Source organism: Schistocerca gregaria, chromosome 1 (assembly GCF_023897955.1).
Source record: "Schistocerca gregaria isolate iqSchGreg1 chromosome 1, iqSchGreg1.2, whole genome shotgun sequence".
Classification (NCBI taxonomy): Eukaryota; Metazoa; Arthropoda; class Insecta; order Orthoptera; family Acrididae; genus Schistocerca; species Schistocerca gregaria.
In genome coordinates this window covers 806,814,033-806,831,111 of record NC_064920.1, presented here as the reverse complement: position 1 = coordinate 806,831,111, position 17,079 = coordinate 806,814,033, and the positions used below count along the sequence as shown (strand labels likewise).

Here is a 17,079-nt window from a genome sequence, read left to right as displayed (position 1 = left end):
AAAGGATGACTCTAGTATATGCCATACTTTAATATATGTGCGGCGATGCTGACCTAATTTTATATTTATCTTATGATGATGCCACTTTGGCTCCATTATATTAGGACATATTTTTAAAGCAGGTATGCCTCGTTATATTTAATACACACTATTTTCACATGTATGTCAGTAATGCTTTTCATAATGACCTACTTTGTTGTTTTAAGCTGTAGACAATTCACCAGTTGTATTTATGTTTTTCCCATGTTTCTCTGCAGATCTGAAGATATTCATTACTGACCGAAACCGGTAGTCTGATGACCTAACAAGTTTTTGTTCATAGACAGACATAAAGACATTTGTTCTACACTTTAAAATTACTATGTAATCAAAGGCGAGAAACTACTAGACTAAATAAACAGCTGACTGAAACCCATTTTGCGCCCCAGATTTGCAGTGATCTCCGGTTCGTACACTACAATCTGTCTGTGCAGTTGTGATCTGCTGCACCCACAGCTGAGCAGTTTTGTTCAAACCTCCAACTCCAACTTCTATGTCTGCGCAGGTCTCTCATTTTCGCTCAACTTACGTCAACACGCTACGATCGATCTGTGCAAACTCTTGTGTGACAAGATCATTGGTTGTCGACCGGGCACTTTTACTTATGCATTGTGGCAACCCTGTCTGTCAAAATTAGTTTCGTTCGTGGGAGGGAGGCGTGGAGAGGCTCAATTAAGTGACAAGTAGTAAAGGCTGCAGGTCTATTGTATGTGAAATATGTATGTGTCGATAGTAATTTGAGTTCATTTGTAAGTGACTTTGTAGGCTATGCATCTCGATTGGGAGATGGAGAAAGTAAATACGCAGGGAACAGGGATTAGTACTTGTAATAGTGCAGATCACGATATCTTTGTCTCCAATCTGCATTGCGGAGAAGTATTGTGTTATTCTGTAGTTCTTATTAAAGGTGGAGTAACCAATAAAAACAATAGTCTGTGTGTTCCTCAAAACTGTAAAATAAAGCAGTTTAACAATTTTTCGGGCTTGTCTAAAACTACGCAATGGCCTATTATAAATTTTAGGTTCAAATGCCTAGTTGAGTTAGGTTTAGAAGAAAATGAACTCGTTATAGAATGTTGTGGACGAACGTTAGAGTTAAAACTTCATTACAAACCTAGGAAAACATCACTTTCTGTTATTCCGCTTTATATCGTATGCCATGGTCACGACGGTAAATTCCAAGCTCCTGCCGGCGTTGAAAATTCAATCAGAAGTGCTTGCGAAAGAATAGCACTTGGAGCTAAATTGATTCAAACTGTTATTGCAGAGAAACTGTATGACTGTAATTTTGGTCGTAAGACTTTTCAACTCGAAACAGACATAGACCCATCAGCTCCAGACTGTGTCACTTTTCACAGTCAACTTTCACACGAAAAAGCGCGAAAAATGAAGCCGCATGAACTGTGGGAACACTTTGGGAGAGAACTAATGATGTCTTCTCTAGGCAGCAATAATAGAAAGTTCTTGGCATTTCTGTCATGTACTCGGTACAACCCACCAACTGATGGAACTGTTCCAAATACATATGCAGAAATGCTATCTGCAATGGAGGCTCATGTTGCTTTGGGAGGTGGAGGGCTCGCTATTTTCGGCAGTGCTTGTTTATATACTTGGGCTAAGACAGTGGAAGATGTTGTACCATACTTGACAAATCAGACAAAAGTAGATTCAAAGTACTTCATGGATGACAGCTGCTATAGGTATGTTTGTGTCCTGCCAGCATTTACTTCCAACACTGTGCAATTAAATAGCTTAATTATAGTACTTAAATAGTAATTTTTGTTTCGTCAGAAGAGATTTACTATCAGATTTTCTAAACTGCAAGGAGCAGTCTGAATTATAACATACAAAAATGAAAGACAGCCATCCATATTTGTGTAATTAAATAGCTACCACAATACAGATTTACATTAAGTTATACCCCTGATACTGTTGTCAGGCTGTTCTTAAACACTTGCATTAGAACTACATGTGTTTCTAATCAATTATTAGAAATAATAAATACTCCAGGTAACTGTAGATGAAAAGAAAATTTGCAGTGTAAAGAAAAGTATTTTCCCCCATGTAATATGTAAGTAATAATCTAAACAATAGATTTAGTGCTCTGATTGGATAATCTGTACAGTGTGATATGTAGGAACCAAAATATTAAAGGTAAAACATTACTGAATACAATCCAACCACTATTTCATAAGCATGAACGGTCATCAGTCGTTCAGCATCCAGTGCTTGTTTTGGGTACTTCGGACCTTTCCCTGCAGTGTGCCCTATATACATTTGTGTTGCTCGTTTCCTAATGTCATTTATCCACTTTCCCATAGGTCATCATGTGGATCATTTATCATCTCCTAGAATCCAACAAAGAACTTCCATGATTTGTGTCCCATCAATTTGCCTTGTTACATGTACTGCTCATGTTCATTTCCTTTTCAGTAAAGTAATAATTTTATTTACATCAGTTTGTTATTCAGTCCTCTAATAGTTAAAAGCATGCTTGTCTACATTGGTCATGCAGCAATTGAACTCTTTCACTGTAAGTCAATTCTGGACTTCATTAAACAGGGCTGGTGATACACACAGACTTCAAACTCCATGTTTCAGACACATGGAAAGCTTGGTTTTGTAAATGATTTAGTTTATCAAAACCACACCAGGCCCTTTTTACTCTTCTGTTTATTTTTTATTATTTATTTATTTGTCAATGCAGTGAGTCTCCAAATTCAAAAACACAGTAATTGTTATCTTATTATAGTTAATGTTCAGGTATACCTTAAAACTTACTGTAAGGTATTAAGTTCTTCCCTTCATCGTTGAAGTTTATTTGTTGTAGAGGCAAACTGTACAGTGTCATGAGGAAAACAAGAGGTTCAGTTATGTTCCATAAACTCAACCTCCTTTTTTAAATCCCCCAGTGTTGTGGCTGAAAATTATTTCTAGGAATGCCGAGAATGATTTGATGATATGGAATCTCCTGGTATGTCTCCTGTACTAATTCTGAATTTGTCACTATACTCGAGGAAAGCTGTAGCAATGATGTATATATTATTCAGCATACTTACATCGTTAAATCAAGTTTCTCAAGGGTCATTTAAGTATAATTTTTTTAGCCCTATATCCACTTCAAAGTCAACTTATTCATTTGTCTACTTGTAGCCCGATTGTCAATAGTATAGAATCTTCATTCACCTTTCAGTATTCTTCATGTAGTTGGACTCATCAAAGTTTACACATGAGTAAACTTTTATGGAGTAATCAGTCATTCAGGAAATAACTTCCTTATTTAAGAACCAAAGAGTTTCCTTTATCACTTGAGACAAACATATATATTATGATGATTAGTTTCTAGGAATGCTTCTGTTGAATAGGATTTGTTGTATGTTAGCTCTTATATTTGTTTAGTGTTGCTGTGCAGGCTGAGTGTGGTAACTAACTGAAAAAAAATTCTGCTTAAGCACTTAGTTATTACGGATTAACAAGTCTCAAGGAAGGCAAATCCAACAAGTGAATTTTTCTGTTATTGTTTACATGCACGTGACATCTTTTGTTGAATTTTTCCTCTAACATATATTAAACAATTATGTATGTATAGGCTAGGCACTGTCATTATCCTGAGACATTTAAAGTAGTTTCTGCAGGAAGCTGATCCTGAGATACATCTGATTCCTTGCTTCTGACACCTGAAAATACATTAGCTCCTGGGCAATCACCCCTAAGTAATATTCTACACTGCAAATGAGAGTGGAATAAAGCAAGCATGAGTTGAGTAACAACTGTCTGCTTACACAGTTTCTTAATTTATATAATAAAAAACTGTCAGCTAGTTTGCCACATAATTAGTGTGCCCTTCACAGGAAAGATTTTGGCCTATGGCCAGAAAAAGTATTGCCAAGTACTTATTCTGTTTTTGTCTGGTGTATGCACTTCTGATTGAGTGACACTACTCATCTGAATCATTTCTGTTTTATCTAATACTCTTTGTAAATTCTCTACTGTGGTAAAACCATCGTTAGAAATATGCACAATGTAGGATGAAGAAAATCATGTTGTCTTCTCCTAAAACATCAGAGTATACTAAGTTTTCCTCACTATATATATATATATATATATATATATATATATATATATATATATTTTTTCCAAGACTTACCAAGCGGGAAAGCGCCGGCAGACAGGCACATGAACAAAACACACAAACACACACACAGAATTACGAGCTTTCGCAACTGGCAGTTGCTTCGTCAGGAAAGAGGGAAGGAGAGGGAAAAATGAAAGGATGTGGGTTTTAAGGGAGAGGGTAAGGAGTCATTCCAATACCGGGAGCGGAAAGACTTCCCTTAGGGGAAAAAAAGGACAGGTGTACACTCGCACACACACACACACACACACACACACACACATATCCATCCGCACATACACATACAGTCTGTGTATGTGCGGATGGATATGTGTGTGTGTGTGTGCGAGTGTACACCTGTCCTTTTTTTCCCCTAAGGGAAGTCTTTCCGCTCCCGGTATTGGAATGACTCCTTACCCTCTCCCTTAAAACCCACATCCTTTCATTTTTCCCTCTCCTTCCCTCTTTCCTGACGAAGCAACTGCCAGTTGCGAAAGCTCGTAATTCTGTGTGTGTGTTTGTGTGTTTTGTTCATGTGCCTGTCTGCCGGCGCTTTCCCGCTTGGTAAGTCTTGGAATCTTTGTTTTTAATATATTTTCCCATGTGGAAGTTTCTTTCTGTTATATATATATATATATATATATATATATATATATATATACACACACACACACAATGACCCTGATTTATTTGTGGCAAATCATTTTCAACATGATTACAACACCAGAAATCAAAATAATTTTATGCTGCCCACCCACAGTTTAAAACTTTATGCTCAAACTCCACATTATACGGGTATGAAAATTTATAACACAGTGAAAGGAAGAGAATTGCTCAGCATGCATTTAGAAACACCGAGAACATCCTTATATAAGAAACTAGTGCAGGAATGTTACTATTCAGTAGAAGAATTCATAAATGACAACCTGAAAATTTGAGCAGGAGAGAGCGAGTACTTAGGACTGTTAATCTTAAAAAGTTTGTTACTTTTGAAGAAAATTAATTGCTTCATTATGTAATTATTCAGTACTGTATATTATATTGCTGGTATTATAAGGAAAATTGTAAACCAATTTTTGTGTTTTGGCAAGTCTCCTGTACTTTAAAGTAAATGGCTTGAAATTGTATGTTATGAGACAATAAACTTCTATTTCATCAGTATATAGTATATTCTTAGATGTGTAGGATTCGAAAAGTTATTAATGTACACACTGAACAGATGATGTCCACGAAAAGAGCCTTGAGATATTCCTCTTTTTTTTATTAGTAGTGTTGCCGATCACAACTTATTTACATGATTCATCTGTAACATATTGCTTAAATAATATTTTAATAAACTAAGTAGTTTATTTTCAATGTCACTGTGTATTTACTACTTTTATGATCATGTCAAGTGACAGTCAAATTCTGTGTTTAAATCAGTGTGTGTTCCAGACATTATTACCCGTTTTTTTCGTATCCATCATAAGGATTAGTCATCAGAACTTCAATTGCTTTTATAGGTGATGGGAGGGATCAGAATCTGAAAAGTTAATTGTAATACTTTTTTCTGTGGAGTAAAATCATCTTGATAGTTTTAGTGAAAATTTTGTATATTTTTCAAACGAGTTTGGTGAATTTATTTGTATGTTCCTTTTGCTGTGAAGTTGAATAATTAAAGTACTGTCTAGTTCTGTAACTTACCTTCCTCTGCAAACGTTCTGAAGCAATTTGAACGTTTATGTATCATTATGTCTCCAACTTTAACCATTTTTAGAGAGAAACAAAATCAAACAATGGAAAATCCAAGATGGAAGAATGACAATATTATGGAAAGGGTAGACTGCTTCTTACCTTATAGTGGAGTCATTTACTTGCAGACAGGTACAACAAAACATCTGCTAAGCAAGTAAGCATTCGGCCAAAAGGCCTTCTTCAAGCACGCACACGGAAAAGTGCTGTTTATGGGAGAGGGTAGGGCAGGTGGGGGGGGGGGGGGAGGTGACAGAAAAGAAATAGAAGTAAAAAGACTAGACGTGCAGGTGGCATAGGAGCCTGGGTAATGCTAGAGTGGCAAGAGGGAAGGGGATACATGGATGAAGGTCAGTGATTATTGAAGGCTGAGGCCAGGAGGTTACAGGAACATAAGATATATTGCAGTGACAATTCCCACCTGCGCAATTCAGGTGGGAACAGTACTTGTTAGCTGTCTTATTGCATGTGAGATTTTCTTCCTGTTCTCCCCTTGGGTGTGCAAGGTTTACAACTTTTTACTTGACTACTTTTGTTAAGTAACTGCCTCTTTCATCTATGTATGTGCAATATACAAATGTGTAGTATGTATGATCTAACATGCTTTACTTACCCCTATTCATTAGACACAATATTCTCACAGTTTATGCCATATATATTCTAGAAACTCCCCCCCATGAACCATGGACCTCGCCGTTGGTGGGCAGGCTTGTGTGCCTCAGTGATACAGATAGCCGTACCATAGGTGCAACCACAATGGAGGGGTATCTGTTGAGAGGCCAGACAAATGTGTGGTTCCTGAAGAGGGGCAGCAGCCTTTTCAGTAGTTGCAGGGGCAACAGTCTGGACGATTGACTAATCTGGCCTTGTAACACTAACCAAAACGGCCTTGCTGTGCTGGTACTGCGAACGGCCGAAAGCAAGGGGAAACTACAGCTGTAATTTTTCCTGAGGACATGAGGCTTTACTGTATGGTTAAATGATGTTAGCTCCCTCTTGGGTAAAATATTCTGGAGGTAAAATAGTCACCCATTTGGATCTCCAGGCAGGGACTACTCAGGAGGACATCGTTATCAGGAGAAAGAAAACTGGTGTTCTATGTATTGGAGCGTGGAATGTCAGATCGCTTAATCGGGCAGGTAGGTTAGAAAATTTAAAAAGGGAAATCAATAGGTTAAAGCTAGATATAGTGGGGATTAGTGAAGTTCAGTGGCAGGAGGAACAAGACTTCTGGTCAGGTAAGTACACGGTTATAAAAACAAAATCAAATAGGGGTAATGCAGGAGTAGGTTTAATAATGAATACTATGAACAGCATAGTGAATGCATTATTGTAGCCAAGACAGACACAAAGCCCATGCCTACCACAGTAGTATGTTTATTTGCCAACTAGCTCCGCAGATGACAAAGAGATTGATGAAATGTATCACGAGATAAAAGAAATTATTCAGATAGTGAAGGGAGTCAAAAATCTAATAGTTGTGGGTGACTGGAATTTGATAGTAGGAAAAGGAAGAGAAGAAAAAGTAGTAGGTGAATACGGAATGGGGGTAAGTAATGAAAGAGGAAGCTGCCTGGTAGAATTTTGCACAGAGCATAACTTAATCATAGCTAACACTTGGTTCAAGAATCATGCAAGAAGGTTGTATACATGGAAGAGGCCTGGCGATATTGGAAGGTTTCAGGTAGATTATGTAATGATAAGACAGAGATTTAGGAACCAGGTTTTAAATTGTAAGAAATTTCCAGGGGCAGATGTGGACTCTGACCACAATCTGTTAGTTATGAACTGCAGATTAAAACTGAAGAAACTGGCAAAAAGGAGGGAATTTGAGGAGATGTGACCTGGATAAATGGAAAGAACTAGAGGTTGTAGAGTGTTTCAGGGAGAGCACTAGGGAACAATTGACAATAATGGGGGAAGGAAATACAGTAAAAGAAGGGGTAACTTTGAGAGATGAAATAGTGAGTGCACCAGGGGATCAATTAAGTAAAAAGACGAGGGCTAGTAGAAATCCTTGGTAAAAGAAGAAATATTGAATTTAATTGATGAACGGAGAAATTATAAAAATGCAGTAAATGAAGCAGGCTAAAAGGAATACAAACATCTCAAAATTAGAGCGACAGGAAGTGCAAAATGGCTAAGCAGGGATAGCTAGAGGACGAGTTTAAGGATGTAGAGACATATATCACTACGGGTAAGATACACTGCCTACAGGAAAATTAGAGACCTTTGGAGAAATGAGAACCACTTGTATGAATATCAAGGGCTCAGATGGAAACCCAGTTCTAAGCAAAAAAGGGAAAGTAGAAAGGTGGAAGGAGTATATAGAGGGTCTGTACAAGAGCGATGTCCTCGAGGATAATATTATGAAAATGGAAGAGGACATAGATAAAGATGAAATGGGAGATATGATACTGTGTGAAGAATTTGACAGAACACTGAAAGACCTAAGCTGAAACAAGGCCCTGGGAGTAGATAACATTCCAATAGAACAACTGACAGCCTTGGGACAGCCAGTCCTGACAAAACTCAACCATCTGGTGGGCAAGATGTATGAGACAGGTGAAATACCCTCAGATTTCAAGAAGAATGTAATAATTCCAATCACAAAGAAAGCAGGTGTTGACAGATGTGAAAAATACCGAACAATCAGTTTAATAAGTCACAGCTGCAAAATACTAACACTAAGTCTTTACAGACGAATGGAAAAATTGATAGAAGTTAACCTCGGGGAAGATCAGTTTGGATTCCATAGAAATGTTGAAACGTGTAAGGCAATACTGAGTGTACCACTTATATTGGAAATAGTTTAAGGAAAGGCAAACATATGTTTCTAGCATTGGTAGACTTAGAGAAAGCATTTGACAACGTTGACTGGAATACTCTTTCAAAATCTGAAGGTGGCAGGGGTAAAATACCAGGAGTGAGAGGCTATTTACAATTTGTACAGAAACCAGATGGCAGTTATGAGTCTAGGGGCATGAAAGGAAAGCAGTGGTTGGGAAAGAAGTGATACAGGGTTGTAGCCGATCCCTGATGTTATTCAGTCTGTATATTGAGCAAGCAATAAAGAAAGGAAACAAAAGAAAAATTTGGAGTAGGAATTAAAATCCATGGAGAAGAAATAAAGTTGAACAGAATGGACAGTGTCTTGAGAGGAGGATATAAGATGAACATCAACAAAAACAAAATGAGGATAACAGAATGTAGTCAAAATAAATTGGGTGATGCTGAGGGAATTAGATTAGGAAATGACACACTTCAAGTAGTAGAAGAGTTTTGCTATTTGCAGAGCAAAATAACCAATGATGGTTGAAGTAGAGAGGATATGAAATGTAGACTAGCCATGGAAAGGAAAGCGTTTCTGAAGAAGAGAAATTTAACATTGAGAATAGATTTGTCAGAAAGTCTTTTCTGAAAGGAATTTTATGGAGTGTAGCCATGTATGGAAGTGAAACATGGACAATAAATAGTTTAGAGAAGAAGTGAATAGAAGCTTTCGAAATGTTGTGCTGCAGAAGAATGCTAAAGATTAGATGGATAGATCATATAACTAATGAGGAGGTATTGAATAGAATTGAGGAGAAGAGAAATTTGTGGCACAAGTTGACTAGAAGAAGGGATTGGTTAGTAGGACATATTCTGAGGCATCAAGGGATCACCAATTTAGTATTGGAGGGCAGCATGGAGGGTAAAAATCGTAGAGGATGACCAAGAGGTAAATACACTAAGCAGATTCAGAAGGATGTAGGTTGCAGCAGGTACTGGGAGATGAAGAAGCTTGCACAGAATAGAGTAGCATGGAGAGCTGCATCAAACCAGTCTCTGGACTGAAGACCCGCACATGCATTTAAAATTACGTGTTATGAGCAATAAATTAAATTGAATTGAAAACTTTTATCTATATAAAATTTCTTCCCTGATGAATTTGTTCCCTTCTAGCTTTGTGTGTATTTGTACTCTGGATCTCACTTGTCTGTTTAGTTGCTGTTCAAAACTTGTAAAATGTAGTCCGTTTCATTTTTAGCTCCTTTTGAATCAGTTAAGGACAAATATGATGATCTTCTCAGTAAAGTCTGCCAACATGTGACTTCTTGTATCACGACTAAACATTCCCCCTGATGAATTATTCTTTAGTTATTGTACTACTTTCACATTAAAAATCTGTCATTGGCATCATGTTATAGTACTTCATCATTTATTTGTTTCTCTAACTCTTTGTAGAGGTCTCCTGACTCCTCTTTGGCATATGAATGCATTGCTAAATACAGGGTAAAACAGAACCCCACTGACAAACTTACAGAGGTGATAGTATAATGGGCTTTAAAATGCATACCTTAAGACCTATGAGAACTTGTTCTGTAGAAGAAATATGTTTCACAGTGACGAAGATGAAACAGTGCTTACAGCTCTTGAGGTATGCACTTAAGAATCCATATTTACCGGACATATTTTCCTTACTTTCGTACATACTGCCATCTCTGAACGTTTTTCGGTGGAGTTCAGGTTAACCCTGTATATGTAACTGATTTCCATGGATTATATTTTGATTATTTTTAAAAGAAGTCTTTTTTATTGTGTATGATATTCCTTCACATTGGTATATGGTTTTTATTTTTCTTGAGAGTCCAGAGTGCTAACTACTATGTCACCTCACTCGGTGATAGTCAGTCTGTCTGTCTGTCTTTGTCTCTATCATCTGTATCACATCTGATTGAAATAGTTGCAAACTTTGACACAACGAACTGTCTGCAACGTGATTCTGTGAGAAGGCCACCCATATTTCTTCCTCATAGTGATTCAAGGCATTTACCTTATGTTTACTATCTACCGCATAGTCACACAGAAAGAATTCGCTTCGTGGACAGACTGCAGGAGATTGCACCCCAGTCTATGAATGGAACACAGAGATTTAATGTGATAAAATCTCTCACTCCCTTGATTTATTCATTGTGCTCTGTAAATCTCATCACAAAGGAGAACCTTTAGGGATACCGAAAAATTGAAGCTGAAACAAATAAAATTAACTATTAGAAACTGTTTAGTAATTAGCTGTTTGCTGAACAGATTGTATACATACAACAAAAGTTAAGTTACATTTTTGACAGGTGCCTGTTAAGTTCTTTCTGTCCTCCTGATAACAGCAACAGTCAGTTGTTGAATTTAGAGATAATCCTGCAATTTGTAGGACGGGTGATTAACTGGATGTTCTTTTGATTTTGTTTTGAATTTCTAGAATTTCACAGTCTCTTCCATTATGTGATACGGGGCTTGTTAAGACCTCCCTCACCAGAGTACAGGACAACAGTCTGATTCCTCACTGGACCATGAGGCAAAGGCTACTTGCAAAGCACTTTATGAAAAGACTACACAGATAATGAAAATTAAAAACAACCTAAAAGAGTATGTTGGCAGCAAACATTGTACCTGCAAATAAACAAGTACACATACATTACATTTAATTAAGAAGACATAGGTTGCGCTACTAACAGCCATTAGTTAAAGAAATATAGACAAAGATATGAGCTACCTTGATAGATCCACCTTTGACGTATTTTGTGACAGGTTGACGACTTCAGGCATACTTCCTGACAGACTTAAATTGCAAGTAAGATTGCTTGTCATGTCCATTCCATGGCTTAGCCTGCAGAAGCTACACATCTCCTGATTAACAATAAATTGTGTGCAGTTTAAAGAGTTTAGCCTTTGTTGGCTGAGTTTTGGTTTGATGAACATGAGGATCTCGAGCTGGAGGAGGGTCAGCACAACCAGTCCTATACAACTGTAGACTCTGGGAATGCTTCAGGAATCCATCTTAGTCATAAAGGTGGAACTGGTTTGTTATGGAGATCAAAGTTCTTGACTTATCTACCTGTATCGCAAGGATGGTAAGAGTTTGTATATATAAACAAATAAAACTGTCAATGAGGTGGATGAGTGTTGAAGAGAAACCTACCAAACACCATTCTTATGATGAAATGAATAGATTGATGGGGAGAAACTGTTTAATGAAATGAAATCATTGACTGACTTGAAAATCAGTGCAAACTGTTATGATACACTGAACCTGGATGTAATGACACTGGAAGTTTGTGTTGGTGTAGCATACCTGAAAGTTTTGCAGTGATAGCCTTTCCTGTGTCATAGCATTTCATTGATTTCATCAGCATCAATTAATTCATTCATTTCATTTCACTGCCCTTGATTCATTTACTCAATGAGGCAGGGTAAGCCACAGAATTCCAACTCCATTCCCCAGTGTTGCTGTTCACACACATACTCTAGAGAGCAACCTCTGGTATTGGTGTTCAGAAATCATACATGAAAAAAAAAGTTACAGTGAAAGTTTGTCAGGCCTGAAGGTGTGCTCAGATAGCCTAATGGTTAAAACAACTATATATGAAAAGCAAGAAATCTGTGGTAGAGTCCTGTATCCGAGCAAATTTCCAATTGTATCTACATATTCTGGTATACTCATTGGGCTCTGCTTGAGTTGGAATGTATTTCCCATGGGTCATGTTGGACAGAAATTGATCCTGAAATTCAAATACCATTGCCAGGATTTTGTTTGTGCTCTATGGAGTACTAACACCCACCAACCAGAGGCGGCCTGACATTGAAGTCATCCTATTGATAGATTGTCAGAATATTAGATAACAAGAACATATTACACAATGTTTTCCTTTACATGTTTATAATGATCTGAGCGAAAAGGATGCTTCATAGTACTGTACTAATTGAAGTACTCTTAGCACAAGGGGCATCTCATGTACTGGGTGAAAGTAGTGAGGGAGTGTGTCCTTTACAAACTGGGAAACCTTAAACATTTTATTACAGTAAAGGAGCTACAACATGTTATAATGTAATGTCAGTTGCCATGAGCTGAAAGAGAGGTGAAAAAAAGTTGAGTGGATGAGGAACTAGAGAAAAAGCTGATTTCATACACACATTCAGCTTGCCAGTGTTACTAGAATATGTGAAAGCAGAAGTTCATTGTATTATAGTATATCCCTACATTGCTCAATCATTATATTTCTATAAATATCAGCACATTGGCTTGATGTGTAATGACCTGCCTAACTGCATGAAACGTGGTAAATCTATGAAGCTGGAACAAGAGCTACCTCTCATCCCTTTTGTGATCAGATAACCATCTGTTATGGAGTAGAGGAGAATAAGATACAATAAATCAAACTTATGAACAAATATTGTACATGGAGGTGAAGGAATAGTGTAAGATGCAGCAGCCACAAATCCACCCAAATTCATTCAAACCTGTTGCTGTGAGATTGGCCTCCAGAGCTAATTCAACATCACATACATTCTTCTATGTACCTACTGAAAAATTCAGTCTTCTCCAAAGAAAAACCAAACAATGTACTAGCAATCATACATGGTTTAATCATGTATTGCAATAAGATAGTCAAAAGTAAATATTACTCTTTCATCCACATTCAAAGCAAAAGTTGCAGAATAGGGGACAGATGTTCTAAACAGAACAGGTCTTAAACCATATCACAGCAGAGGCAAAAACTTCAACTGAACAGAGTTGAAAGACAAAGCAGCAACCAAAAGGGAGCCTCCAAAATCGTTGGTACACAGAGCTCCCTGTCACAACCATGATCCACCACAATGATGATGCTTCCATGCCAGAGTCTATCTTTTGGTGGCACAATTGCCACTGCAATGATGGAGAGTTGGGGGGTGTGGAAAATGCTAAAGTGCAAACTGACCACTGAGATGCTACCAGAATTTCAGGTTGCAAGGGATGAAAAAAGACCAATAATAAAGAACTACCAGGAGTTCCTCAGTTCCTACACACTTATAAAAAAGAAAACAAAAAGTTCTGCAAAAATGTGAGAAGTCTCCAGGAGCATTTCCAGTATGTTCCAGAGGGCCAATACCAGCTGTATCCCCACAAGGGAGCCAATAACACAAGTACTGTAAACATTGCCTGCGCAGTGGTAGGATGTCACCACAATTTGGAGGGATCCAGCCACTCATCACCACAAAGAGTTCACAGAGATAGGCAGATGGAATTTTGCTTCCAACAACAATGAAAAGTAAAATTGTCTTAGTCCATGCCAGACCTCAAGTAATCTAAAAATCAGGACTGTGGCTCCAGGTAGTGCCCACAGTACAGCATGCTTTGAAGGCTTACTTGCCAAAGCAAACCATCCTCTAATTTTTTACTGGTGAAAGCAATTATTGCCCCCCCCCCCCCCCCCCCCCCAAACAGATGAGTAATGCCCTTCTCAGAGTATTTACCACAGGGTGGCACTTTTTAATTATGTAGTTTCACACCTATTGGTGTGCATGGTGAGCCAATGACTAACACATGTTCTAGAAAACAAGAAGCTTCTAGTTGTCAACAATGTGTATTCAAGAGAGATCAATCAATTACCGATAATCTGACGAAACTAGAGGAAGGTATACAGAAGGCCATGCAAGGTAGGTTGCTTAAAGTGTGATCTCCTTTTATTAATATAGTTCTTCCTGTCTAAATGTTACTTCAAATTCCACATGGCTAAAGTTCTGTCACCAGTTTGAGCAGAAGAATGAGCTCTCAGTGGTACATTTTAAGTGTCAAATTGTTTACAAGAGAGATCAACAGAATAATACTCACACTGAGGAATCCAGTTAGAGTGCTCTCTATTTCTGAAAGAGTTCTCTATTTTCCACTTCACATTGCCACCTGTTAATCTAGCTTTACAAGACTGGGGAAGTGGGCAGATAGTAGTGAAATTAAATTCTCGTCAGAGAAAACAGTTTCTGTTAATTGTAACTATTTGCATTGAGTTTTTAAAGCACCTAAACTCCAAATGAAGGACCCTATTCTCATTTTTAAAATTTGGTTAGCTACTGTTGTTGTCTGTACACATCAGACACTGACATTGCTAATGCCTATAGAACTTGATGATGATGATGATGATGATGATGATGATGATGATGATGATGATGATGATGATGATGATGATGATGATGATGATGATGATGATGATGATGATGATGATGATGATGATGATTCATTTTCGAATAACTACTGCCACCTACATCCATTCAAATGTATTGATCCTGTGGTTTCTCTAAACTTGTAATGCAACACATTGCATATTTATTATCAAACTGGCCATTCCTTCATGTCTAAGGATATGTTGTATCAACCGATTCTTTCTTTTAATCAAATTTTGCCATATTTTTTCCCTCCAATTAGATTCTGTAACTTCTCATCGCAAACCAATCTACCCATTTAATCATCACCATACTTCTGTAGCACCACATTTCAAAAGCTTCTATTCTCTCCTTTTCTGAATTGTTCATAGCCCAAATTTCACTTCCTTAAAGGCTACACTCCATATAAATACTTTCAGAAAAAATTTTGTAACACTTAAATTTATATTACATTTTAACAAATTCCTCTTCTTTATAAATGCTGTTCTTGCTATAGCCACTGTGCACATTATATCCTCTCTCATCTGAACATCATCAGTTGGTTTGCTAACCAAATAGCAGAACTCATTTTCAAGACACTATCAACTCCATTCAACTGCTCTTACAAGCCTTTGCTATCTTTGACATAATTACAGTGTCATCAACAAGCCTTAAGGTTTTACCTGAATTTAATGTCTTTTCCAAATTCCTCCTTGGTTTCCTTCACTGCTTGCTAAATGTACAGACTGAATAACATCGGGTATGGGTGCAGCCTTGTCTCAGTCTGGTTTCTGCAAAAGTTGTAAATAACCCTGTAGTTCCAGTATGTTATCCTTACTAGCATCAGAACTTCAAACGGCGCATTCCAATGAAGATTATCAAAAACTTTCTCTAAATCTACAAGTACTATATACTTAGGTTTGCTTTTCTTTAATCTGTATTCTAAGATAAGTCATATGGTTAGTACCGCCTTGCGTGTTCCTGCTTTTTTCCTGAACCCAAACTGATCTTCCTCAAGATCAGCTTCTACCAGTTTTTCTATTCTTCTGTAAATAATTTCCATCAGTATGTTGCAAGCATGATTTATTTAATTGATATTTTGGAATATTTACACCTGTCAACACATGCCTTCCTTTGAATTATTACATTCATCTTGAAGTCTGAAGATATTTTGTCTGACTTGTATATTTTTCGCACCCAGTGGAATAGCTTTGTCATTGTTAATTCTCTCAAGGATGCCAATAATTCTGTGTCAACATTGTCTACTCAAGGGGCCTTGCACTGACTAAGGTCTTCCATGCTCGGACAAATTCTTCCCATAGGAGCATATCTCCCAACTCATCTTCATCTCCTTCTTTCCTTTCTATAATATTATCTTAAAATTAATTCCCCATATATAGCCCTTCTATATATTTGTTCCAGCTTTCCCTTCTTTTTCTTGGTACTGGCTTGCCGTCTGAGCTCTAGATATTCATAGACATGTTAAGGCAGTGATTTTAATGCTTCAGGTGTTCTACCCGCATGCACGTGTGTATAGTCACCCTGAGTAAAATGCATAGAACATCTTTACAACCATGTTAAACTGTCAGTAAAATCCTCCTCCGGGATTGTATGTCACATTGACTTGAATGTTAGTTATGTCACCAAAGTGTTGACCCTCCATGTGAATTTCTGCATTTTTTCATTTTATGGTAGATTCATATTAGTAACACAGTCTCATCAACTGTGATAAATTTTGCCAGAAAGGAATTGCTTGTGTTTTGGATCTAATCAAGCTGTGGCAGACGTTCACACTTGGTTGATTTTGTTCAAGAGTCGAGGAGTACAGGACTAACTTTGTACACACTATTCTCTTTTTCAAAACATTCTGAGCAATTTAGAGATTTTACGCCATTGTGATTTGTTACACAACACAATTGACACAGTAGTATCACATGTCCTCTAGTTAACACTGCCTGCTCAGAACTGACTAGCCAACTGCACATCTGTCAACAGTTGTTAGGTCAAATTACTACCATAGTTACTGCACTGACATCACTTATATGATAGGACAGTACACAGCTGTTCCTCTTTTCTCCAAATATGTCTTCAATCTTCTTATAGCCAGCACCTATCTTTCCCCTAGTCATAAATGCTTCTATATCCTTGCATATCTCCTATAGCCACACCTTCTTTACTATTTTGCATTTCCTGTCACACTCATTTGTAGATATCCATATTCCATTTTGCCAGCCACATTTGTATGTTTTCTTCTTTCATCA

At 37.4% G+C, this 17,079-nt stretch overlaps 1 protein-coding gene across 1 annotated transcript in view; it reads left to right on the top strand.

Annotated features, from left to right (window-relative positions):
• Positions 1–493: 493 nt before the first annotated feature.
• The window catches only part of LOC126270553 (uncharacterized), a 49,318-nt gene continuing 32,732 nt past the window's right edge, over positions 494–17,079 (top strand). Inside the window, exon 1 of the mRNA XM_049974078.1 lies at positions 494–1,739. Within this exon, the coding sequence (XP_049830035.1) occupies positions 808–1,739 (932 nt within the window). The 5' untranslated portion in view covers positions 494–807. The remainder of the gene's footprint in view (positions 1,740–17,079) is intronic.